This window comes from Branchiostoma lanceolatum, chromosome 19 (assembly GCF_035083965.1).
Source record: "Branchiostoma lanceolatum isolate klBraLanc5 chromosome 19, klBraLanc5.hap2, whole genome shotgun sequence".
In the NCBI taxonomy this organism is placed as follows: Eukaryota; Metazoa; Chordata; class Leptocardii; order Amphioxiformes; family Branchiostomatidae; genus Branchiostoma; species Branchiostoma lanceolatum.
Window position 1 is genome coordinate 5,230,571 of NC_089740.1, and position 27,651 is coordinate 5,258,221.

The 27,651-nt window shown below is 38.6% G+C and overlaps 1 protein-coding gene across 5 annotated transcripts; it reads left to right on the forward strand.

Moving 5' to 3' along the window:
• Positions 1–27,651, forward strand: LOC136425278 (LHFPL tetraspan subfamily member 2a protein-like). Of its 5 annotated transcripts, none has more exons than XM_066414109.1 (3): positions 1–175; positions 16,995–17,668; positions 27,165–27,651. In XM_066414109.1, exons 2-3 carry the CDS (start codon positions 17,227–17,229, stop codon positions 27,419–27,421), a joined length of 699 nt encoding a protein of 232 aa, XP_066270206.1. In that variant the 5' UTR covers positions 1–175; positions 16,995–17,226; the 3' UTR covers positions 27,422–27,651. The 5 variants fall into 5 exon arrangements, with proteins under 5 accessions (XP_066270206.1, XP_066270209.1, XP_066270210.1 ...); XM_066414112.1 differs by lacking the exon at positions 1–175 and adding an exon at positions 8,169–8,373; XM_066414113.1 differs by lacking the exon at positions 1–175 and adding an exon at positions 10,764–10,852.

Here is a 27,651-nt window from a genome sequence, read left to right on the forward strand (position 1 = left end):
CAAGGGTGTTAAACAGTAGGATCTGAACAAACAAAGATTTAGAAGAGATTAACTGCTGATTAGCAAGGATTAAGAGCTGATTAGGAGCTGATTATCTAGTCTGGTGTTTTTCTACATTGCCAGTTGGAAGTCCAAATGAAGAGTCAGTGACTGTGTTAGGAATTGGGAATAGTTGGTGAGTAACATTAGTCGTTTATGTATAACCTTTGTTCCTAAACTTTGTCATGCTTGGTTACCACTGCTAAGGTTATGTTTATACCAGTGTTGGTTTGTTTGTTTACCAGTTAGTTGATTAGTGAACAAAATGTGGCGTCGCTTGGCATAATGGTAAGGTGTTTGGCCCAGAACCCAGAGGTCCTGGGTTCAAATTCCCCTGACGTTGTGCCCTTGGGAAATGCACTTTAACACGGCTTTCCTCACTTCACTCAGGTGGAAATGAGTACCTAGCTTCAGTTAGGGATGTCCCTCGGATAGGACGTTAAATGGAGGTCCGTGTTTGAGGAGAGCCACACCTCGAGTACGTAAAAGAACCCACCTATATAATGTCCTTGACCACACTTTTCAAAAAGAGTAAGGGTCCTTTCCGATGTGAGTGGATACGCATCTTGTATCAAGGAGATTTATATAAAACCTCCTTGCTTGTATGGAGTTCAGTACAAACCTGGTGTGTTACGCCATGAGGCTGTTTACCGGGTATGCAATACAAACAATACTGGTGGAAATGAGCAATAATTTGTGGAGTACCGTATATAATTTGTTGTGGGGTAGGGCTATAGCTTCATATTACATGTAGTTCCCTTTTGAATGCAGCTTTCTTTAAGTAACCTTTATAAGACCAGGCAAAATGCAGAAGTACTGATAAATGATAATATAGACAAACATCTAGATGATGATTCATAGGTCTAATCCACTTTTTTGTTGCCATTTTGATGAAATAAGTGGACATTTTAGCTCATTTCGAAAATCCAGGTCAACCTGAAAAACCATGTGAACTGAAACATTATATTTCCCCGGGGCATATGGAGGTCCATTTATATTATAGAAATCATATCACAGGTATTGTGAAAATGAAGTTATGATGAATAAGCAACCTCCAAAAAAAACATTAAACTCTGACCCCAATCTTTTCAGAATATGCCTATTTCTGCTAATACAGCTATTTTACTCTTATATTGGTTATTTTTTACCTGCAATATAGATGATGTATGAGTTATTAGAATTTTTTGCTAAGGTGTTTTTTGCCAATATTGGATGTAAAAATTTGTTACTGCATATAAAAATATACAACGCCCAGTCCCTGTACTATACTGTACATGTACATGTATGTATTGCCTTGCGAAATGATTTTTTTGTTATAGGCCCCTAGAAGCTTCCTTTAGAATTGCAGCTTGTAAATACAGTATGTAGATTATATAGAGGAAACTAGTGTAAATTGATTTTAAGTTTCGCAGACTTAACTTTTCTGTAGAAGCGGAAAGGCATTTGCTGTGTTTTAAATTCACACTGTCAGTTGAAACTCCCTAGTAATCAAATGCAAGACAGAACAATTGATTGGAGTTTTATAACTCACACTCTAACTGTCCATTCATGTCTCAAATTCAATTGTTGTTATCTGATTGTCTTAACGATATCCTATAATTAGCGTCAAGAGTACCCCATGCCTGAAAACCGACTGTTGTGGTACGTTTGCACTCATTGATCCTGTTAGACAGGTGAAAATCTGTAATCTGCATTATTGCAGAAAACCGTCAAGGGTACGCCATGCCTGAAAACCGACCGTTGTGGTACGTTTGCACTGATTGGTCTTGTTAAGACAGGTGAAAATCTTTAATATGCATTATTGCATAAAACCTTCAAAGAGTACCCTATGCTTGAAAACCGACCGCTGTGGTATGTTTGCTCTGATTGGTCCTGTAAGACAGGTGAAAATCTGTAATCTTCATTATTGTAGAAAACCGTCAAGAGTTTCCCATGCCTGAAAACCGACCGTTGTGGTACATTTGCACTGATTGGTCCTGTAATCCTCCAACTCAGACAGGAAAGATCGAACTTAAAAGGATCGACAGCTCGATACGTCTCCAGCTAAGATCCCAGAAACCGTATCTAAAGCTCGTTTATCAAAACTGGCAACTAGCTTATAGCTATTTCCAAATCTTTTCTCCATGCCTGAAAACCACAACCTTGTGGTACGTTTGCACTGATTGGTCCAGGTCCTGTAATCCTCCAACTCAGACAGGAACGATCGAACTTAAAATGATCGACAGCTCGATACGTCTCCAGCTAAGATCCCAGAAACCGCATCTAAAGCTCGTTCATCAAAACTGGCAACTAGCTTATAGCTACAGTAGAAACCAGTTAATTGCAATACGCTTTTTAGCAAAAACCGGCCAACTGCAAAGGATTGTGAAATCCCAAACCGTTTCCCATTGACGCTATTGTTTATCGAACCCCATATACGCAAAGCCTAAGATCGAAAAAATCGGCTAATCGGCAAAAAAATTGTCAAGTTGCAGCACATATTGAACCGAAAATATGCCAAACAAATCACCAAAAACGGCAGGAATGAGCCGAAAACTTCCTGTAAAAAGATATCAGATCGCTAAAAGGAATGAACTTGTCTGTTTTGAGTCGCGAAGGACGGCGGTTTCTTGTGAAGTTTACGTTGATAGAGCGGCCCGGCAGATCGCACGTCGGCACTGCATACAGAGAGGCGCGTGTAGGTTCACAGCCGTCAAAGGCGGGAGCTTATGCCTTCGTGTTTTTTTGTCATGTTTCTTCAAAGAACATTTGTTCTCAGACAACAAATTTCTACTCAATAAAAACATGTCTCTGCTTGTGTTCTCGCTCATTATTCTTGCGTTCGTTTCGACTGTGCGACACGTTTGTTATCGCCATGCGTCTAAACCCGGAAGTGAATGTGCCGCTACTGACCTACCGCATCGAATGATGGGATACCGCTTACCCACGCCGTCCGCCATCTTTTTTTTACCGAGAACAATTTTGTGAAATATGCTCGTCGAATGTTGCAAAATTTCCATGTTATCTATGGACATCGTAAGCTAAAATTTCGCAAATATGGCAATCAACAATTTATTGTTGCATGAGTTACGATTATTTCCATGTGGTAGCTAATTTTTTTTTTAAATGAAGACAACAACAAGGTGATCCTTTGTCTATGTGTTGTCGACGATTTTCATGTCTACAAGCGTGTATTGTACCCAACTTTATTTTTGTTTTACTTTTGTAGTGTAAGAATATCTATAGGTTGACAATCGTACATTTATCTGTAGCTTGTGTTGTGCGCAGATAGCAGTGTTTATTTCTTTGTTTTGTCCGAGTAGAGTTAGAGTCGATAGCTCAACTATCTAGTGCATCGAGTCGGTAGTAAACAACAATCTACGTTGGGAAATCCAAGGACATTATACCTTGGGAAATCGTACCCACAACAACGCTATTGTTACAAATCATAAATTTTACAAGTAAATGTGCTGATGTAAATAAAGTTCACTGTTATTAATGGTTGAATATGGCTGTGTTTGTATTTTTTGTGTCATTGCGTTCGATTTACTGTCCCGTAGATTCAATCGGGTCAGTTTGAGCTAACACCTCATAATCGGCAAAGCCGGGTAATCGGGAAAATTGCGCTGACAAATAGGCATTGCAGATAAGCGGTTTCTACTGTATTTCCAAATCTTTTCTCCATGCCTGAAAACCAAAACCTTGTGGTACGTTTGCACTGATTGGTCCAGGTCCTGTAATCCTCCCACTCAGACAGGAACGATCGAACTTAAAAGGATCGACAGCTCGATACGTCTCCAGCTAAGATCCCAGAAACCGCATCTAAAGCTCGTTCATCAAAACTGGCAACTAGCTATCTCCCAATCTTCTCTCCAACGTCCATGAGAAATGGGCAATTGATTCTCCCTTCTTGTTCACCTTTTGGCAAATCCTTCAAGTCAGTGTAGTGAGAAATTGGACACCAGTTGACGGGGAAGTTTGCGGGTACGCAAAGCAATTTTCATGTAAGGGGAAAGACGGAGCAACGACTATCGACAGCTTGAACTTTTCGAGAAATCGTTGCTCGGGAATTAAAAGACTTGGATGTACTTCAAAGGAGATGCCCTTTAGTGTACAACTTCAATTGCACAGATGTAATCTTTATCCATGAAAAATGAAGATAGTTTCAGTTTCTGTGTAATTGTGTGTGTGTGTGTGTGTGTGTGTGTGTGTGTGTGTGTGTGTGTGTGTGTGTGTGTGTGTGTGTGTGTGTGTGTGTGTGTGTGTGTGTGTGTGTGTGTGTGTGTGTGTGTGTGTGTGTGTGTGTGTGTGTGTGTGTGTGTGTGTGTGCGGCCTTTGTAGTTAGCATAACTTAAGAATCTCTTGGTGTATTGTGATGATATTTGGTATGTGCCTCGAAGAAATGATTTCAAGATAGCAGAAAAAGAAATGAATACAGCCAGACCTGTATAAGTGGTCCTCTACATACGAACCACCTGGCCAATGTGACCACTTTTTGGTGGTCCCTTAGATAATTTTTCCCATTGACACAAGCATTAACAATCCTGTCTATAGTGACCACCTGTCCAGATAGACAAGAGTTTATTAGTCCCTCACTGGTCTTCTTCAGTAGTTTTGACTGTAGCTGAAATTAATGAATTTGATGAAATTATGGACAGTGACAAATCATAAACTTGAATTGTTTTGTGTAGTCTTTACAGTTACAGTTCTACTATAAGTTTATAAATATTCTTGGTTAACGGAATTTTTAAAAAAATGCTACATTGGAAAATCAACATGGGAATAGAATCTCAGAGGAAAGTTTGTACTTTGGTGCACAGTTTCAGGGAGTAAACAGGGTCAGGTGCAAGTTTTAATGATGTCCTCGTGCTAAAATTTAAGAAAGAAATCTGTTAACCAAGAAATTAAATTGGTGTGGCCTTAACTTCATAGAAATATCGCTTTTTTTCTTAGAAATACGTTTTTGAGCACCGGATGCATTTGTTAGTATAACAGGGTCTCATCTCAGTCAAAAACTTTCCAACCTTCGGTTTTGACAAGTGCTTTTTCCTAGCCACAGGAAAGAACACTCTGCATCTGACCTCCTACTCTGAAAGCTCTAAGTCTCAAGGCAATTTACCTCCTCCATTTGGGGGTCCTAGAGAGAGCAGGAACAAAATCAATACCGCCGAGTAAGAAAGTGCTCTGGTGCGCCCATATGGTCTCATCAGCTGTAATAGACTGGGGAAAGCAATTAGACGGCAAAGTTTGGATTCTTAGGTCAGAAACTACGGAGGGTTTCATCCCAGATATTAGTTGCCTCCATGAAAAATGGAGGTATTGTTTTTAGTGTGTCTGTGTGTGTGTGTGTGTGTGTGTGTGTGTGCTTGCTTAATTTGCATTTAGTTAATTCAAAAGTGTTATGATTCAAGTGGCAAATGATGATAATTTCATACATGTCATAATGTCAGTTAATGGTGTAGCCTTACATCGATGATGCAAATGTGTAAGTCATTTGCATATGAACTAAAATATTTCATGGGGGTATGAGGTCTCCGAACCTAGGTTTTATATATCGAGACTCAGAATGCTGAATAGAAAGACTCTTTGTACACTACCAAGCAACTCGGAGTACGTTTCGTGGCTACTTAATTGGCTCTGAAGTATTAAAGTAGACTCTAAAATAGTGAAATGAAATATTTGCATTGAAGTCTCCTTGGCCAAAAAAAGACAAATCCCATTGCAACCCTTTTGTAATAACCAGAAGCGTTTTACAACCAGTTTAGGGTAGCCCTGTTTGAAATTTAGGAGACAATACCCTAACTCTGGTCTTCCCTTGGTGGAAATGTGGCACACATTTTATTGCACCATATATCCGAGCCCACCCCATAAACTTGCCAAACCTTCCAGGGAGGACCTCTCATCTCCCACAATGATCTGTTAGAAGGTTTTAGTGGGTGATTTTACGTCCTTTCTATGGGAACGAAGCGTGTGCTAGTGTGACGGATGTAGTACCTTATGTTTCTGGATTGACTTCTGTTTAATTGGGACTTTGATATTCTGGTCTGAATTGGACCTTCTAAAAAGGTAAAGCAGTCATCCTCAATTGAGGTGAAGCATATTGCTTTTTCAAGTAGCTAGTAGTAGTGCAATGCGGCTTCGCTACGGCTCGCGTTTTTAGCCAAGCACACTGGGTCGCCCCTACTCTTCTCGATAAGTGTGTTGGGTTCTTTTACGTGCAGAGGTTTGACACTTTTGGTTTATGCCTGAAGCTCCCTCATACACGGGGCCGCCAGCTTAACTTCACCATCTGAATTGATGAATGCAATCCCTAGCCTTGTCAAAAGTAGCCGACTGCCGACAAAAAACATCGCCTACTCTAGTTATTAGGCCGGCTACTTTCAGTATTGTACATACAGTTGTATTATTTATGATACAACATTGTATAAACAAAGTCATGTCAAGAGACTGCTTTACTGTGACAGTCTGAAATGTTCATATTTTATGACTTGTTTGAAATTCATTCCCAACTGTTTTGCCAGCGTCAAATTGCACCTGGGGTCTCTTGCCCATTATGAAATCTGATTTTCAAAACACAAAAGACGATTTGGGAAGAATTTGGACTATTGGACTTTTAAATCTCCATTGTCTGGGAGGAAGCAGTGAAATGAAATTAATAAAACTTGAAAAGCAGCAAAATAACAATCTAACTCAGTAGTCTCTTACTAAACAATTATATAGAAAACAGTTTTAAGATAATGAAAAATATTCAAATAGCTTCTTCCATACTAGTAGTTGATTTTGATAACATTTGGCAGCAATTTTTTATACAGAGGTGACTTCTTCTTTTTTACGGTGTAAGGAAAATGGACATTTTCACTGAACTTTAACTTCACGATGGCAGCAAGTGATTTACAGAACGGATGTGTGAAGGAATCATAAATACATGTAATTACAACAGGTTTTTCACGGTGATAAGTTCACGGTACAGAGGTGACAATGAAAACAGTGAACATAAAATTACAGTGAAAGAAACAAGAATTACAGTAACCTTATAAAAGATGTTTCCTCACGAGAGACTGAAAGGTCCTCAGTGCCCCATAGATTTGTTGGTTTGAGTCCAAGTTGGCAGGGTTTCAAAGGACTTCTACTTCCAAATCTTGGCTAGGAGATTCGCAATAGGATATTCCTACTGGTTATGTATTACTTGTTTGTATTCTTTATGTCCTGGCATTTTAAGTACTGTACACCCCCGTAGTTTCACTCAGGTCAGTTTGGGCTAACACCTCGTAATCGGCAAAGCCGGTTAATCTGAAAAATTGTGCTGACAAGTAGTCTTTGCAAAAAAGCTGTTTCTTCTGTATTCAAAATTTAAACTTTGTTGATTTCGGGAGATTGTTTTTGCGACCCATACGTTTGCACCGTTTTGATTTTCTGCCTTGATAATGTCTAAGAATGGAATTTTGATTGAGATGATATTTTCATATTCTGTAAATCTGTGAAAGTCAGGCCATACCAATTTAATTTCTTAGTTTTTGGATGAAAAAGAATATTGTCGAACTGGAATATCAAAATGAAAACAGAGTCTGAGGGAAAAGTGTCACAGTAACCTTACAAATGTACTGCACACAGAGTCATATGTAAGTTTTTTCATTCCATTTCCAGCTTTCTGTTTTCATGATGTTCTCTTGCTAAAGTTTTACAAATTGATGACAGAAAAGCAACAAATAGAATAGATATGGCCTTAATATTTGACGAGTTTCAAAACTTATATCTTGTTTTGAATTGTTTGGCATTCAAAGTTGAAAAACTAAACGGTAAATATAATGAATTTTGATTCTTTTCTATTGCTAAAAGTTTATGCCTAAATGCTACATGTAAGTTTGAGGACACTCTATCATCACTCTCTGTCATGCCCCCCTCCCATGCTAAGGATGACAAAGTGCTTGGCTTATCATGCGTATCCCGCGCACTTGTTGTCGATTTTTCTTCGCTTGTTTCATCAACACTGCTCAAACAGGTGGTTGAAAAGCCGACTCGTACTCCGCGAAACCCTACGCCACTTTGTCTTCTATTGTCACAACATGTGTAGAGGTCGAGGGTCGTTCGCAATTCGCCAATTAATTCTAACTTACTCTTAACACCCACATAGAGGCCCTTAGTTACATAAACTGACCGCTGGCCTGTGAGCTGTTGCTTTAGCAAAGCACACAGCTAGTCGGCAGATAACAAAAAGATTAAAAGCGGGGTTACGTAGAAGTGCCGATAACCGGGACGGTTTGCTTTTGTTTGTGTCACATTTTGGGGTTGTTTGTTTATGGCTGGTGGGAAAACCAACGCACTTCAAAAGGATTTTAGCATTCACGACAACGGAAGGTAAGAACTCTAAATAGTAGCTATTAGACCTAAGACTTGTTGCGTTTTGAATTTTACCGGCTATTTTGTGTTTGTAACCAGTGCAGCCAATGTCTGACCCCTTGGATTATCAGACTTAAGGTACGGGTAGGGACTGTAGGATTTTTTTATGTAGCGTCAAAAGCTTAAGGTTTGCAGACATGAGATCGAAAGGTCATGAGTTGATTCCCGGTTAAGACCTTGTGTCCTTGGGAAAGACAATTTACATGTCTTTCCTCGTTCTACCCAGGTTTTAATGAGTTGTATCTTGAAAATGCAGGTTCTAACTCCTTTAACATTACATCAAAGCAAAATAATTCGGTTCAACAAAAGCATCAGGGAATTCTTGCTACAGCGGTGCGTGCTTGTACATAGGAGTTGTACATAATCGTGGAGTTTATGACTTGCTTATCACAATTTCAGTTATGATAGTGCAGTGGGTTGTCACTAATGGCACACAAAGTATGCCATCAACAATGACAGTTTCTACGGTTCAGGAAATTTCACCTTCATCAAAATGTAAATCACTACGCCATCTGTATATGATGTGACACAGTTCAGGGCCCAAGCTAATATCATTTTCTGTAGAGCAATTGAATAAGCCTTTGTTTTTTCATCTTTTGGTACTTAATTTCAAGTTGGCTTGTTGCTAAATCTAGTTCTGTTTCAAAAATGATTGTTAGGCTTTATAATGTATAAAACTGATAAAAGTAGTTCAATTTCTGTACTTACCAATAGCTGAGATTGATGTAAATTTTTATTAGAATGAAAGTTAGGGTTGTATCATAAAATTGCGGAATAAGCCATGATAGCAATTGTCATAACTGAAGCTTTTTCAAATAAGCTTTATTAAGTAAAAGCTATTAAGAATTTGTAGGAAAATGATTGTTATTTCCATATACTGATATTATATTTTTGTGAGATGGCTGATTTTTTTTAATCATTTTTTTATTTTGAACCTGTGTCATAATGGTGTTTTGCCATGCTTCAATGTTTATTGTGAATTGCATTTATGACACAAGCAGCTGGCATTAAAAGCAATAAAAAAGGCTTTCTGTGTCCCATCAACTTCTATTGGGGCAATTCTCTTTGAAAGGCAGTTCCGACGGTACTGTAAAAGATGCTATAATCGTGCGATTAGTAGGTGTGGAGATTGTTATGGGAAAGGACCAAAATTCTATTGCATTTTTATGGGATTTTGATAACAAAGATTGAGGAGTTATCAGTTCCGCTAGAGTTTGGGACTTAATGTGGCGAGGCTAGGTAGCTGGGGCAATGTCGTAACTAAATTCACTCTCCAGGTATTCATAGACCAACGTTACATACAATTTGTAAAGAAAAGAAAACTGAAGTCATGTTTATTGGGACTAGCCAAAACCATCATGCAAGGAACCTACCAGGAAAGAAGAAAAAGTGGTAAGCAACGAAAAAGACTGGACAGGTACATGTATGACACTAAGTGAAACATTAAAGAAGAACAAAAATCGTTGCCAGATCTTCTGCAGTGGCCTGATGGTCAAATAGTTAGACTAAGGCATACTGTAACAGTAGATGACATGAGATGTCAACTGGGATGCTACTTATGGTGATTTTTTGTACATTCAGTCAAATCTGTACAAGTGACGACTTCTGCATGCATAAGGACCACCTGGCTACCATAGACTAGTATTCACCTGTCTCCTTTGACCATTTTCTTCAAGTCCCTTGAGTGGAACTAACTTTTGTTTGCTAAACAGTGTATCATAGAATCTACCTCTTGGTAAAAACTGCAACGAGTCATGATATTTTTTTGGTTCATAAGAAATTTGATACATTCTATAACAAATTCTTACAACATATGTTACCAATAAACTAGAATTCACCTGGCTATATATCTTACTCCATCTTTTTTTATGAAATATGATTTTGAATGAAAAATTTCAGATTTCTTTGCACATTGGGGCATTTTATAAAAAAATCTGGGAAGAAATATAGATGCGTTCATTCAAAAATGTGTTGTTGTCCTTTCCAATTTTTTGCTATTAAATGTATGGCTGTGCACAGGATGATACACCCAGAATGAATTTGATTTAGTATATCTTTCCCTTTTAGGGTATTTTATCAGTTTTAGTTTTAAAATACAGTCATCCTTTCCATTTTTTCCAATAATGTATGGCCGTGCATAGGACGATACACACAAAATGAATTGGTCTGCCCCCAGTTCTCCCTAAGGGCCCATAGCTTTTAATCTGGTGGTAATCTTCCGCCCTTCATTGGGAACGTTTGTACTCGGATTACTCCTTATCCTCGTTGTTTACCCAGCTGCTCTGCGCCGTGATTGGCTAAGAACAGCGGGCTGATAAAACAAAAGCGATCATGTGATTGGACCAGCAGGTGGTAGAGTTTTTAGCGGTGGTGGATTTTGCTCTCGATGATTACAGACGGGAGCGCCGACGTCGTAAATAGGATGCATGCCGATCAGGTAGGGGATGGGCTTTGTGTGTTTCTCACTTCTATTACCCCTCATCGCCCTTATTGACATTTGGGGGAGAGAGTGCGTCAGAGGGACGTTTTTATAGATCTGAAGCTCAAAGAGTGTGACTGGAAAGTCAGATGGGATATAGATGGACTGGGGTTGGTTAAGCTTGTGGCCAAAAAGCCAGGTGGTCGTTGTTGTATGCACAAATGTGGAGAGAGAAAGAGACATGTGTTGAAGCTGAGATTGGTATAGCACCTGTGAAAGTGTAGGTGAGTACGGCTGTAACATTTTATTATTGTGCAGGTGGTAACACCTGTTCATGTGAAATATGGAAATTTTGTTTCCCAGAGTTTTTCCTTTATGATTATGTTTTCAAATTGAATATTGAATTTGTAGTTTTTTTGTTGTCAGAACAAAAGAGAGCTGAATTTAGACCTGTTTATGTGAAATATGGACATTTTGTTTCACTGATTTTTTTCCTTTAAATGTATCCAAGATGGAATTCTTTGTAGCAAAGATTTCTATTTTTTCTGTAAGTATGGTAGAGAACAAAGGAGAACTAAATTTACACCAGTCCTGTTCATATGAAATATGGACATTTTGTTTCCAAGATTTTTTCCTTTATACGTATTCAATATGGAATTTTTTAAAGCAACGATTTCTATTTTTTTTGTAAATATGGAAGGACCAAAGGAGAACTGAATTTTATAGATCTGAAGCTCAAAGAGTGTGACTGGAAAGTCAGATGGGATATAGATGGACTGGGTTGGTCAAGCTTGCGGCTAAAAAGCCAGGTGGTCGTTGTTGTATGCGCAAATGTGGAGAGAGAAAGAGACATGTTTTGAAGCTGAGATTGGTATAGCACCTGTGAAAGTGTAGGTGAGTGCGGCTGTAACATTTTATTATTGCGCAGGTGGTAACATCTGTTCATGTGAAATATGGTCATTTTGTTTCCCAGAGTTTTTCCTTTATATGTATTCAATATGGAATTCTTTAAAGTGACAATTTCTATTTTTTCTGTAAATATAGTAGCGAACGAAAGACAATTTTTTTAACAGAGTTTTTCTTTTGCTTTTTCCTTTAAATATACTTAATATAGAATTCTTTGAAGCGATGATTTCTAGTTTTTGTGGTCAAAATGGAGAGAGTAAAGCAAAGCTGAATTTTCTGTTTGGAATAACATCTCGTATTTACTTGGAAATCACAAATTGAATGCTGTAAGGTGACAAGGTTTACGTAAATACTCATTGCATTTTATTCAACATGTTTTTTTCAGGGAATCAAACAATCAATCATTGACACGTAGCCTTTCATGTCACTGTCACTCATTTCCTGTCGGTGGAATTTTTCTCTCGTCGGCAATGTTGCGCCGTCACGGTGGCTGGTTGTGTAATCCCTTTTGAAGTGAACCGCCCTAGACTGTAACGCGCGGCAATAAACGCTAGACCAATAAAGGTGTATTTACTCTGGTTGGCTACGACTTCCCTGACATTTCTAGGTCGTTCGCTGCGACGTAGACTCACGGGGTGTGTTTGTCGTACTTTGTGTAGGAGATTTATTCTCTCTAACTAAGTCAGTCGTAAATCGTACCGGGTACCGGACGGCGTTTTCCAGGTAAGGCTCGCATGATAATTAGTCAGATGTGAACAATATAAGCGTGCGCACACTTGTGTAAGAAATCCTTGATGTTAGCTAAGGCGTCAGATGCTTTTGAAAGATTGTCCTGTCAAGCGATACAGGATATTCGTAAGGCGGTGTATTTAGAGTTGGGTACGTACATATTTCTTTCACATATGAAGAGATGATAAGTCTTTTTGATTATTAGTATGATGTGTTGATGGCTGTTTGTTTTAGGATTTTGGAAGGAAACCCTGTTGTTAATGTTTGATTTAATGGCAATACGCTTTGTAAAATTTGATGCACGTACTGCTGCTAGGAAGATATTGAGTGTTACTGGAAAACCCCCCTATTCAAAGAAAGCCGCATGCTGAGGAAAGTATTAGTATTACCAGCAGTGCACTTTAATGGTTTGAATTTTAGACGGATTGGAAAACGGCATTTTGGTTTTAGTTTCATCTATTAGAAGTATACATATTATGAAAACAAGCCCGTCTATTTTTGGTATCTATATTCAGTCCATCGATGAAGTGTTTCTATGGTTTAAGCCCTAATTTGATCACCTAGGGCAGGTAGGCAAAGTTGATTAATCCTAATTAAATCCTGTACACACCATATGCTACAGAGAAGGGGGCAAAATTGCCACTGATTTCTGTCATTTTTTGTATGTCTTAGCAGGTTTTAAAGGGCATTCATCATTACATACACTGATTTTGTTTGTTTGCATGTAGCTACTCACAGTTGTCGCTTTAATAGTCTTATTCTGGGAGAAATGTTTAGGGTAAGCACAATTATTCAGCACGTTTTGATGCACATGTTTTTCTCTTTCATTGTAACATATCCCTTCTTCCTATTGAGATCTCTCTTTTGCTGTTGATATAATTTTATGTCTATGTTAGAGTCAATTTGTTTTTCTCTGGGATTTTCCTGTTATTTGGAACTCACAAAATCAAATAGGCATGAAGAAAAATTAGCCTAAGAGAATCCGTCACAAAAGCCCTTAACAATAACAATATAATAACGCCGGTAACTCATTTTTGTACTCATTTTGCCGTATTCATAGAATAAATTCTTTTAATGCCTTTGTGCATTTTTCTCACAATAACTTTGATTGAATGTAATAAGAAATAATCATTATGACACTTAAGTTTGATATCTAGCTTATGACAATTAGATTTTTTACGCTTACCAATAGGTAATATCGACCATCGGAATAAAATTTTCCCATTCATGCAAGTCAGCTATACCTGAACATTATATGGGGTTGTAACATTTGCTGTGCTTTTTCCATAATTTTATACCACTTCACGATTTTATAGTTTTAATGGAAAATCGTTCAAGGGTATGATGGAGTAGACGCAACTGCCGCGGGTTTCAGCGGGACGCCAGAAAGGATGATGGGAATTAGCACTGGGCTCATCCGTCACAAACAACAATTCCCACGGAAGATACCAAACTCTATACAGGGGAGCCACACTACAAAATCTGAATACTGTAATTCTCTTTATCTTCACGGTAGCAAAATTTCAGGGTGTAAGGAAAATGGACACTGAACTTTAACGTCACGGTGGTGGGAAGTGATTTACAGAACATATATGTGAAGGAATCATAAATAATTACAACAGGTTTTCTCACAGTGATGATAAGTTCATGGTAAAGAGGTGACCTTGAAAACAGTGAACATAAAGTTACAGTGAAAGAAACAAGAATTACAGTACTGTATCAGTTTTAAGTGCCAGATTCACGTATATATATACCAGGGCTGTCTCCAGCTTTTACTTTTTTGTCCCACTCTTAGAGAGCCTATTTTGTTAATTTTCGCTGTTAAGTCTGTCATTTTTATCTTTCGAAAATATACTTTCATCAATTTTATGTTGTGAAGTTCAGATTTTTTTGGACGGTCAGGGTGACATTTTTTCCATCCCAGTACGTAAATTTTCGTCCAGGGACAGTACCTGGAAACATTGCTGGCTATTTCATATGTATAATTTTTTATGTATTTCAATTTTATGAGTCATCTAAGTGGTCATGAATGTTTTTATCGGCTTGTAACAGTTAATGCGTAAAGGATCTAAATGGATTGGTATATTACTCAGGTGGATGCCGAATTTTTATTGTCTTAACTCTTTAACCTAAACTTGCTAGATGGGAAAATATATAGTTATCCAGTAAAGATTAACTTACAGTTTGAAAAGCTATGAGGGGATACGGTATGTCTTTTCTGAATGTATAGACAAAGGAATCTTTATGCAATTTTTGCCTTTTCAAAATATGGCCAAAACTGACCGATAAAATGTTGTCAATGTGGACAGGTGGTTTTTAATGCTTGTGTCAATGGCAAAAATTACATAAAAGGGACCACCAAAAACTGGTCATAATGGCCATGTAGTCCTTATGTAGAGGTGGTCACTTGTACATGACATTGTACACCTAGTAGCTGTCTTTGAAATGCAAATCTATAGGTTGCAGGCAAGTATGTATAAAGAGAATTTAGTATTCTGCTATTGTAGTGGTTTGACAATGTCTAGGTCCATGTGTTCTAATGGCATTATCAATCAGATATTCTTTAGTTTCCTAAAGTTTTGAAAATGCAGAATGCCATGAATGATTCCCAGCCATGTTTTCAACCCGATAACTTCCACTCCGCTTTGAAAAATGTTCGGTCCTTAAAAGCTTTACAATTTCCACTCACTGACTTGCTTTTAACATTCTCCCAGACTCCCTCAAGTGTAAGCCACCACTCTCTGATTCCAGTCATTCGAAACTCCCAACTCTCCTAGTTCCTAATGCGAAAACTCAAACCTAAAACCCAGCTAAAATCCCACTGCAAGTTCTAATCAAATTCCATCCATCCCAGAGCATTCAGTCTCTTTGGTGTTCGGATTTTCCCCATAGTTGATCAAAGAAGCTTTGATGATGTAAATTCTCCTGTTTCAGTTATCCAAAACTCCCAACTTGCCTTGCTAAAAGTAAAACTCAGCCCAAAACCTAGCTAAAATCCCACTGCAAGTTCTAATCAAATTCCATCTATCCTAGAGCATTCCGACTCTTTGGTGTTCGGATTTTCCCCATAGTTGATCAAAGACGCTTTGATGATGTATATTTTCTTGTTTCAATCCGGATTATTCCAGTCTTCCAAAACTCCCAACTCGCCATTCCCCTAATGCTAAAACTCAACCTGCTAGAATCCCACTGCAAGTTCTAATCAAATTCCATCCATCCCAAATCATTCCGACTCTTTGGTGTTCAGATTTTCCCCATAGTTGATCAAAGACGCTTTGATAATGTAAATTCTCTTGTTTCAATCTGGATAGAGTTTTCCAAAGTCTTGTATTCCCCTAGAGAAGCTGCGAACAGGTGCAAAGATGGTAATCATAAGCCGCTGTAATTCTACAAGCCAGCATCATGGTGGGAGCTGACCCAGCAAAAAGTCTTGTGAATTTGTGCCTTACTGTTATTATTCTAATGCTTAACACGTGTTTGTAACTAATTGGCTACTAACAAGGCCTGGCAGTTTTGATGGTAAGAATTTAAACTATTCTTGTCAAACAGATCCTAAACTTGGTTAACTTTCTTTAAAAAATAAATTTGTTGAGAAAGGGTTTGCAAAGATTTTTAACTTAAAAGGATGATATTGGTAGGTGTGTTCTAGAGGGTGGTCAGGTGATGGCAGTTAATTTCAAACTGATGGCAGTTACTTTCAAACTCAGTTTTCACCTGTTTCCTACCTGGTTGGTTGGTTGAGTTTCATGATTTTTGCTTGAGTGTGTTTTGAGAAGTATAATGCCCATAATTCTCTGTACAGAAAAATTAAAAATTCAAAGGCTTGGAAATTCATCTCTTGATAAATGTCATCAGTCCAATTTGTGCAAGATAAAAGATAGCGAATTTCCCATTATTTAACCCTTATGCATGTGTAATTTCCAATTTTTACTTCAGATGAATATAAATAATTGTTTTATATTAAAATGTTTCCGCTTTTGTGGGCCTGGCTGGGCCACAAATTGTGCCGTTATTTCATTTACAATTAATATAAATCAATTTCAACTTTTATATGATATAAATGTTAATGTACCCTCTCCATTTTTCAGTTTCAGGATGACCAATGATGGCGGATATTCAATTTAGCATGTGCAATTACTAAGTCATAAAAATGTAAATCTGATTATGGATTAAGGACCATGTCACACAAGTGATGAAAAATATAGTCATTTTTCATATTGTATACATAATTTTGTTATATATTATTAGTATATTGAATGTATTGTTTACATGTTTTCAATTTGTAGTTACCAAGTATTTAACTCCTGAATTTTTTTCATAGAAGGTTTCACCAAATGGCACCTTGTGCCAAATTTGCATTTTCATTCACTAAATGGATTAGTCCTAGAGACATGCTATTGGTCAGTTTGGCACTGTATGTAGTCTGCTATTGGCCAGTTCAGCACTGTATGTAGTATCTATGGTCTGTAGCTAAAAATTGTTCTCCATCGATGTTGGATCCTTTTCCCTTTATCTTCCTACACAGATGGCCGCTGTCTTCAGATAAAGCCAACAACAAGCTCTGCATATCTGGTGTATCAATGGGGATAGTAGAACAGCTGTGATACGAGAGGGGTGGATAAAACAACGCTCCAAGTAGGCCATCGTTTGTGTGATCTATCGTCTGATGGTACGACCGTTGGTAGAAGGCAACACTGCTTGAGAGGAGAAGAAGAGGCGTATTCTATCGGCGACATTTGAGTGATTTGGTCGCCGCAATGTCGTGCTACGTTATTGTAACATGTCGGTCGCTACTGTGGACACTTCTGAGTATCGCTGCGGCTCTCGCGAATCTTGCCGCACTCATGACTGCACAGTGGTTGGTCGGACAGCCGAGAAAAGCGGGAATCCCCGGCGTTAGCAACGCCAATGCTTCGAGACAGACTTCCCCCGAGGAATACTACCGCCCGACGATAGGCATCTACAACAGGTGCACCTCTCTGCACTACTTCGGCGAGATCTTCCACGATTCATGCGGACCGTACATAACGAGTTTCAGCGAGCTTCCCAGCAATTTCTGGAAAGCGACGCTGGTGTTTATGGGAATGGGGATCCTATTATTGGTCATCGTGGTGTTCACGTCGCTACTGGGGTTCTGCGTTCACGCCATCGGGAAGAAGAGCATATTCAACATCTCTGGACTCCTACAGGCTATTGCAGGTAGGTTTTTTCCTCAAAAGAAAACATTTCTTTCTTTTTTTCTTCATGGAAGGAAAATCCAGCAAGAAGGCTTCACACTCATGAGGGTCTGTATGCTGTTTTCCATAAAGCGTAATCATTCTATTTTTGTTTCCTGTAATTCGTAAGGAGAGCCGTCTTAGTCACGTAATTCGTAGGGAGGCAACAAAATTTTGCGTATTGCCTTCCTTGATTTTAGCGTAATACGTAGGGGGTACTTCTGAATTCGTCGTAAATTGTTGCTGGGACCCCCCATGTAGAACCTCTTTCATTTGAAATGTAGCCAAATTTGATCTGATGATTAAAGTTTAAGCCAAAAGAACACCCAAAAGAATGCTCTCTCTTTCAATCAAGCTGTTCTTTTAATTCGTTACTAGCGATCTATTTACTACCAGTGCATTGTGTGTATATCAGTCTAATGGATGATGAACGGACTATGGCTACTAGTTGATCTGACCAGGATACTCCAACAACAATGAAATGGTAGACTTCATACTTTATGCCATTAGCCATAGAAATTATAATATCAATAAGTATGACTTTTTCCTGGACAGAGCAGTCATTTCATTGTCAAGGTGTGAGTCACAGAAAATTGTGAACTAAACATTTAACCTTAACTAGGCTTTAGCACTCTGAAGTAGCCGTTTGGCCCCCAATAAGGCCAATTCCATATTGGTCAGAGTTAGGCAGCAGGGAGAAGGTTTTAAAAAAATCGAATTCGAGCTGCAACTGTCGAAAAGTTGGTCTTGACTTCATCCATTGTGTATGAACCCCAACCTGAGAGTATAGAAATCAATAAGCAGACGCGCGGTGGGAAAACACAGGTTTCTGTGGATAGAAGAGATTTCCCTGGGGACCTATTGCATTAATCAGTTGGGGATGGCACATGTCCGACTGTGATTAGGTCCGACAGGTTATAATGATGGATGGGAAAACATGTCTGATTCTCAGCTGAGGATTGTACACAAACTGGACTTTCAGGGTTCTAGCTAGTTCATTTTAGCTAATGTAAATGCATTTAAGTTCGCATGGTTTTTATTTCGCGGTAGCGAGAAAACTGGAGGGTTTGTTGTGGTTTTAAGCCCGCGTTTGAAACGATAGTAGCGCTACAGTCATAGGTTGGCAAGAAGTTTCTCTGTGGTTTTTAGTTCGCGCTGAAAATCCACCCAAAAGCAGCGAACATAAAACCACCGCGAACATTTCTGCATTTACAGTATCATTTGCAACCACCACCTACATTAGTACCACTACGCTTTTTTTTTCAACTAGCGTAATGATACCTTGCAAGAATTTACTTGAATGTCTAATAATGTAAAAAATGCTGATATGAATATTATGATCCTTCAAACTGACAAAAAATCCTTCGTATTACATGTGGTCTAAAAATAGTCCCCCCCCCCATGGATACCCTTATAATGCCAACTTTGTACCTCACATTTTCAAAATCTCCTCACTGTGGAAGGACAAGGACCCCTTTAAGGCTTAAACACCATCCCCCAGAATGGTTGCTTCGCTGTCTCGCAATTGCCATTACGCTAAAATAAAATCCCGGCTAGAACTTCGACTTTAGCGGTGACATCTTTTGGAGAGCCTAGATCTAATGAGAGACAATGAAAAATACATGAAGTTTATCATATCATTGGTTGTCATTACAGTTCATTTGTGTCCTAAAAGATGGGAAAAAAAATTAAACGGTAGCTCCATGAAATTGGATTTACCCAAATTTTCTACCTCGATAAAAGGGTGAAGACTACCTCTAAAATTTTGTTAAGCCCAATTTCATCCCATAGTAAAGCAATATTTTAAGCAGTTTGCACCTTTATAAATTAAAGGTTATTTCATTTTTTTGTTAGTTCTGATTAATGGAAGTTCTCCAATGAGCTTGGAGTAACGTCTAGATTTGCAATACTTACATGCAGGTAATCACTAGCATTTTAGAAAGTTAACTTTAATTGAACAAGTCCAAAATTTTACTGCGGAGGATGCCACGGACCTCCTGAATTACTGTAAATGCAGAAATGTTCGCGGTGGTTTTATGTTCGCAGTTTTCGCGGCTACCATTTCACCACAAACATTTTTGTCCAACGCTGTAGGAGAATGTGACCATAGTACTGTCGCAAACTTAAAACCACCGCGAACACTCCATTTTTACCTTAGCACGAAATAAAAACCAAGCAAACTGAAAATGCATTATTTTACAGTACTCAAATATTTGCTCTATCAAACTAAGAGGACTAACAAAACTTCAGCTGAAGAGAGCCATGCAGTGTATAATAAGACCTGTATTGTGTCAAACATTCCTTGTAATGATAGAAAATTGGAAGAGGATAAATTGGATCGTAAAAGACTAAGGAGCTAATTATTTTTATTGCTTCCATTAATCTCAATCAGGCAACATCAATGTATTTAGCTGTTTTAACCTTTATCACACTAAAGTAGTCATTTTGGCACCCAATTCCCTATTGGTTACAGAGTTAGGCAGCAGGGAGAAGGTTAAATTGTCATCTTGTGTTAAAAAATATCATAACAAGAATATCCAGACTCATGATGATGAAATTATGATTCTTATAGCCAGTGACATGTTGGAAAAAATGAATATGATCCTACCTACAAGTAAGAAAGGTTATTAACCGGATGCTTCCATTTGTTATATTAGACTAAGTATGAAATTTCAGTATACCTTTTTTGCTGAGCTAGTCATTTATCATGATATGATTTATGTCAAAATTTATATCTCAGAACGTGTAGTGACTGTTTTAGGTCAGAGAGAGAATTCTTGGTCAGAAATCTGGGATTGTCATGACGAGGAAATCAAAGTAGTTCATTTTGATCAAGACAGGAAATATAATATCCTTGAATATGGAACTTTATGACCGGTAATGAAATTATCTCTAGTTTATACTGTAGCATTGATACAATGGTGCAGATGGCTTTACATATGTTACAAAATCATAACTTTTTATGTAAAAATGTAAAAGATCATGATATATAGACTTGACTGAAGAGGGCATTCATATTGGAAAGGAGTTATACCAAAGTATGAGAAATCTAGGGGTTTTCGGGACATACACATTTTGACAAATTTCATCTTAAATCTAGGTAATACACACCGTATACTTTTTATGCAGCTTTTTGGCACCTTTGGAGGTATTCACCACAAAAAAGGATATCCCTCTGGTGTGTACATTGAAGTCATAATTATAATTCTGAATTATTCTTGAGCCTCGAAATGACACCCAAAAATCCCCTAGCAGATTCCTTTCAAACTGCAACATTCTTTGAAACAGCAGAATACAAGCATGTAAATCCTTTAGAATTAAAGAGCTTGTCTCTCCGACGATTTGATTTGTAAGATTCAATGTTGAATGACATCAGAAGGGTGTAGATTTTGCACAAACGTCTAAAGTATGTTCATTGAACAATACTCATAATGGTTGCTTGTATAGTTTATATGATAGCAACTGTTGTATTTTCGTGTCATTGGCTTACATGCTATAATACGTGTTTTATATGGGGGCGTTCGTAATGAAGCTATAGGAAATGCACCAATGTCATTCTTTCTATGTTGAGAATATTTATCCTAGATCATGCAAAAAAATTGCTGACAACTTCACTACATCAAATCTCTGTTTATAGCAATTACAAACAGCACTTAAGCTACACCCCCCAAAAAGGCATTTTCTAGCTGTAAGCGCTCGACCGCATCACCCGAAATGCAAGGCTGTGGACGTCCAACCTCGCTCGCGGCTGCCAAATTTTACCGGCTAATTTCTTCAGTAACAAACAAGCTTTCATCAGTTTGACGCTTGAGATCAGTCGGGCTGGCTAAAAGGGAATTTCCCACCGATATAAACACACATTCATGCAGCCGTTCATTTTTTGGGCAACGGACTCTTTGGGAGTCTACACGAGGAGTAATACTCAGGAATGAGATCTTAAAGGTAGAGGTTTGCGCTCTTCTAGTTCTGTTAAGCTTGTTTGATTCCCCTGTAGGATCCTCAGTGACTTATACCACAGCAAAGTCTAACCTGCCATTACCCTCCGCCATATCTTTAACAACAAGATGGCTGTTGGGATATATATTATTGGGAGATTGGGACATATATTACCGTACAATGGTACATCTGGGATGAATCGCAGACAAAATGTCTGCCCTCGCATTTACAAAAACTGCCGGCAAGGGCAAGAGTCGGGCATGCATGATCTATCAAAGAGGTTGTGATTTACGTATTGGCCATTCCGTATGGCAGTATAGACAGGGAATACTGTAAGTGTTCAGTGACCTCTCACTACTTTGTACACATCCCATCCAGAAACATTACGTTACTACTATATAATTATTTCAATTATGAACTCAAAGATATTACAAACTCTAGTGTGGGTTGTCTCTAACTTTAAATTTTTTCCGTCCCGATCATTGTTTTAGAGCCTATGTTGTTGCTTTCCTTGTTAAATCTGTCATTTTAAGCTTACAAAGCTACATTTTCATCAATTTCATGTCACGAAGTTCAGATTTTGAGCAGATAGGATGAAATTTTTGTCCGTCCCAAGAAGCAAATTTCTCTCAGGGACGGAGGGACAGGTCCTGGAGACACCCTTGCTCTAGACTTGATTTTCACGTTTCCACGAAATTTAACTCCAGCTAACGAAAAACGAATTTACAGTCAGCTGGCAACGATTCAAATCAGAACTTCCAGAGAGGCTTTGTCTGACAGATAATGCGATGATTAAGTCACAAAGCATGCTGTGCAATTATAGATACATTTTAGAGTCAGTCCCACTAGACAGCTTGTCTCTGTGATGTAGACATCTGAGATGAGATCTCATGTTTTATCCTAGATAAGGTCTTCTACGTGACAATTATCATAAGCATGACAGGATGGGAAAGAATACACTGAGTCTCGTGATTCGTCTACTCTATCTATTGTCACGACTCACTGTAGTTGCGTTGTCTTATAGTATACTGTAGTTTGGGTAGCGTTTGTATGTGTGTGTGTATGTATGTATGTGTGTGTATGTAAATGACCAGCATAACTCAAGAAGGCTTGGATGGATTGTCTTGATATTTGGTATGTGGGTAGGTCTTGATGAGACCTGGAAATGATTGGATTTTGGGTCCCCTGGCCGCTTGTTACGGTACTGCAGTGGAACTTCCTGTTCTGATATCTAAAAATGAAAAATACACAATTATAGTGGAAATTTGCTTGTTGAGATGGAAAAAATATTCACCCCATCCATCTAAAAATGACATGAGATTGATGAAAATATATTTTTGTAAGCTTAAAATGACAGATTTTACAACGAAGGATAGGCTAAAAAATGGTTTGGGTGTAAAAAAATCTAAACTTAAGACAGCCAAGCTGTAGATATTTCACAACTTATAGTAATCATAATTATATCATAATCAAGTCTAGCGTGTTATAGCACTGTTTGTTCATGAGTTATTGCCCAGGGATCTCGCCGTAATTACGTGTATTAACATTGGTGGATTATTCTGTAAACCATTTTGACACTCTAGATTGATTTTGTGTGAAAGGTACTTCTTTGCTTTACCGGAAACATTATCAAACCTGACAAAGAAACCATTTGGGTTTCGCTGGAATGTTCGCCTTGGGGTTGTAGATTAGATTATCATGTCTCTTGCATGCACGGCAAGACTGTTCCACTTAGATAACTGTCAAAGCAAGTTGTTCGTGAAATATTGCTGGATACGTGACATTCGTTGCATGAAAGGTAAAGGTACTGTAAATGGATTTAAGTTTGTGTGGTTTTTATTTCGCGCTAAGGGGAAAATGGAGTGTTCGCTGTGTTTCTAAGTTTACGGAAGTGCTATTGTCACATACTGCTACAGTATTGGACAAAAATGTTCCCGGTGTTTTTTTAAGTTCGTGGTGAAACGGTGCGAACATAAAACCACCACGAACATTTCTGCATTTGTACCACCAAAGGGAAACACTAAAAATGTGACGTTCGTTGCATGCAACTACCAAAAGAAAGTACTCAGAATATAGACAAAATGAAAACTGATCACTTAAAAAAAAGAGTCAAGATGTTATGAATATTTAAAATGTCAAATGTTTCATTTTAGAACCACTTATGCTTGGATATTCTTGGAAGACATGACATCTAACATAATTCCACCAGGGTACATAATCCCCACCCTGAAAAGATATGTCCAAACAGATCTCCAACCCAACATCCCCCAGCATAATGCACTCCAATATTATGCATACATGTACCTGGTGGGCGCTGCACTAGGGATCTCTCAAACCCCCTGTTTTTCAAAGTGCGGATTTATGTAACCCGGTGAAATAATGTTAATGGAGGCTTGAAAGCTTTTTTTTTCAACTGAAGTGCGGACGAAAACTTTACATGAAACGAAAAAAATCACCAGCCTTATAACATTACTAGTCTCATAAGTCTTTGGCAAGGTGCTCCAATATTTGCAGACAGATTATAGTAGATTATTGGTCCTGTGAACTATTGTGGGAAAGGCTTCAAACACATCAAAGATGGCTTTTCCATGGTCGAAGGAATTTGTCCATTTCCTAGTTATTTGTTTGGAGTACTTAAGCTTGTATTATTGCTGTCTGTGTTTAAAGAGGGTTTTGCCATCCTTGAGAACTTAAGCTAGGGAAAAGGAGCTAGCTTACATCAAAGGGACAACGGGTAACTTATATCAGACATATATTTGTACTTAAAGGCAACCAAAGCAATTTTAGGGTGCATAAGATGTAAATGAAAAAAATGCTGAAATCTTTATGGTAGTGACATTTACTAAGTAAACGCTGTTTAGTACATTTGTGTAATAACTTCATACTTTTAGCATTTTAAAACCGCGCAAAAACATGCCGTACGATGATAACCTCGCGAGCCTACCAAAACCCCAGCGTCAATTTCCAGTGAGTTCTCACATCACAACAATGTTCTATTTTTGCGTCATAGACGTCACTATACATTGTGATAATGTTGTTTGAACTAATCATGTATACTCAGTATAGACATAACTAAATGAATTGACTTTCAAAATACGATTTTTGGGCCCTAATTTTGCTTGGGTTTCCTTTAAGAGTTTTGCAGTCCCTGTGTTATTTGGTCCGGCCTTATTGTTGCAGTGATTTGATTTAAGTTACATACATCCAGGGCTACCCAATTTTTGCCTTTGACTTGCCTGGATGAGAGAGAGAAAATTATAAGCTTTATTTATTTTCTAGATATCACAATGAAAAATATCACAGAAAAGGAATGAAATGGGAAAAATGGTTAGGACTTCAATAACCGTATTCAGTGTTTGATTGAGTAGCATTGTCAAAATTCATATTCTCATATAACCGATATGTCTTTTCTTATCACAGCAATGTGTAGCAAATCTATTACACTTGATGTTGTGTTCGACAGCTTTGATTTATCCAATTATAGACCTAGTAGGGTTGAATAATGATTACTATCAACTTTAGTTTCTCTGTAGAAAGGTTCATGTTAGGACAATTTCTTGCCTTCGTTTTTCATCCCTTTCATATTCTGCCATCTTTAATTTAATTTATAGATGTTTGATGGTATTGTATAAGTCAGACTGTAATAACCGTCTGTCAACAGATTGTACCAGCTTCACAGGCATATGGCAGTGGCTGTCGGTGTTAGCATCAAATAACTTGTCACTCGTAAGCTATATCTTAATGTCTGCATATGGGTCTGCATACTGTATTGATGGTAACGTTAAAGGCACCCAAAGCATTTTATGAGACATGAAAACAGGAAATATTCTAGTTGCTGTAATCTTAATGAAATTGACAATTAATGCCACTGTTTACCACATTTGCGTTCAGATTTGTTATCAAAGGTGCGCAAAAACGGCACAAAAATAATCTACATGGTGATCTTTTAGTTTCACGCGCCTACTATAAATACTGTAGATACCATAGCACCGCCCACCTCCGTCAAAACGTAGAAATGCAAAATTAAAACATAAAAATGCAAATATTTGACGGACATGCAGTCACTCTCTCATTGGTCGAACTGCTAATTGTGATGGACAGTCAGGATCAGTCTATTAGGGATTGGATTTTCTATCAGTTCTCACCACACAACGAAATTGTATCTTTGTTTGAATGTTTAATGTCTATAACTATATGTAATGGTATAGTGTTATTGAAACTTACTATGTGTAGGAATGACTGCAAATTTCAGTTTTTCTAATTGAGTTTCAATCCTCATAAAATGCTCTGGGTGCCTTTAACTCTCATATTTTGTTATCAAGGCCTTGTAAATAATGTTTTGAACACCTGGATTAGTCTCCAAGCAGACCTACGGGTTGGCAAAGACCGTATCCAACAGGCAGAAGGAGTTTTTATAGCCAACCCAAGTCTCATAGCCAACCCAAGGTCTGCCACAAGTCGGTCTGAACAAAGGCTATTAACATCTAATTGTTACCTATTCAAACTGCTTGTGTTTATGAGTTGATTACTCTCCGCCCGCACGGGCGTGCAGGGCGGCACCAGGTCGGCCTGTCTAGTCTCCAACTGAGACCCAACGGCTGCAAAGACCGTATCCAACTTGCAGAAGGAGTTTTTATAGCAATATCTAGAGTATAATTTACTTCGTGGCGTGTTTTGTTTCCCAAAAGAAAGGTTTAGCTTATAAGGTTTAACTCCGACGGCACGTGCCGCTTGCAACTAACGTTACATGCAAGGGGGTGGGGGCGGTCCGAGTGTTGGCTTGAACCTGAACAGTAAACATTCCCTACAAATGTTTTGAAACAGTAAACATTCCCTTCGAATGTTTTTGTATTTTTGTAAGAATGGTTCTGATGATGCCCCAAACATCACCAATGGGTGACATGGGTGAAGGAAACACTGTATTATTGTGAGAACTTACAAGGCGCGAACCTCCCACTGGGACATGCGGGGGTGACTGGGCTTGTTCCAGAAATCGGTCATAAAAAGATTAGTACCCCGGACATTCGTGCGGCTGTTAGCATTACAACGAGGAGGGGCAGCGGCACCTTTATTGAATAGAAATGCTCCGCCCTGTTTGAGTTGTGGCAGACCTTGGGTTGGCTATGAGACTTGGGTTGGCTATAGAAACTCCTTCTGCCTGTTGGATACGGTCTTTGCCAACCCGTAGGTCTGCTTGGAGACTACACCTGGATATCTGAACTGCGCATACCTCAGGAATTAGTAATGCTGCATATCCTTAGTTTGAACTTCACCATTTTTTTTAATGTGCTGGTCTTACAAAAACTCCTACTCCCCCCATACTATTCCCCAGTGGAATACCCTGCCTGGCACGGCTGTAACGGCTTCCCCCGTTGAGTCATTCCGTGCCAGGCTGGAGGCCTGCCCGCCCTAGCCCGGGACCTCCTCCCCCCTATTTGCCCCTGATGGGGTTATTTGGGTGTATTGATTATAATATGATGATGACTGTTCTTTTGAAAACCCAATTTCTGATGTTCAATTTTAATCTTCTATTTCCCATGCAGGTCTGTTCCTGATCATCGCTCTGGTGCTGTACCCGGCTGGCTGGGGCTCGGACCGCGTACAAGACCTGTGTGGCTACCGTGCCAGCCCGTACTACATCAACGAGTGCACGCTAGGCTGGGCCTTCTACTGCGCCGTGGGCGGAACCCTCCTCTCGTTCGTCTGTGCGATCCTCTCGGTCCAGGCCGACATCGCGACGTCCAGCGACAAAGTCGAGGATGAAATCCTAGAGGGGAAAAACCTCATTTGTCTCTTGTAGAGAGTAGTAGAGGGGGAGCAACCCAAGTCATATAGATTTGGTCGGTTGGCTGGTTCGTTCAAGTTATTTGTTTGATGTGTCATTTAGTCGATAAGTTAGATTCAAATTCATCTCCGTGAATGCAAATACATTTATGCAGATGAAGGAAAGCAAGATATGCAAATTAAGCCAGAAAAAAGGTAGCCAGCTGATCAAATTTGCATAGCCTGGGTCAAGAAAGAAAGAAATTA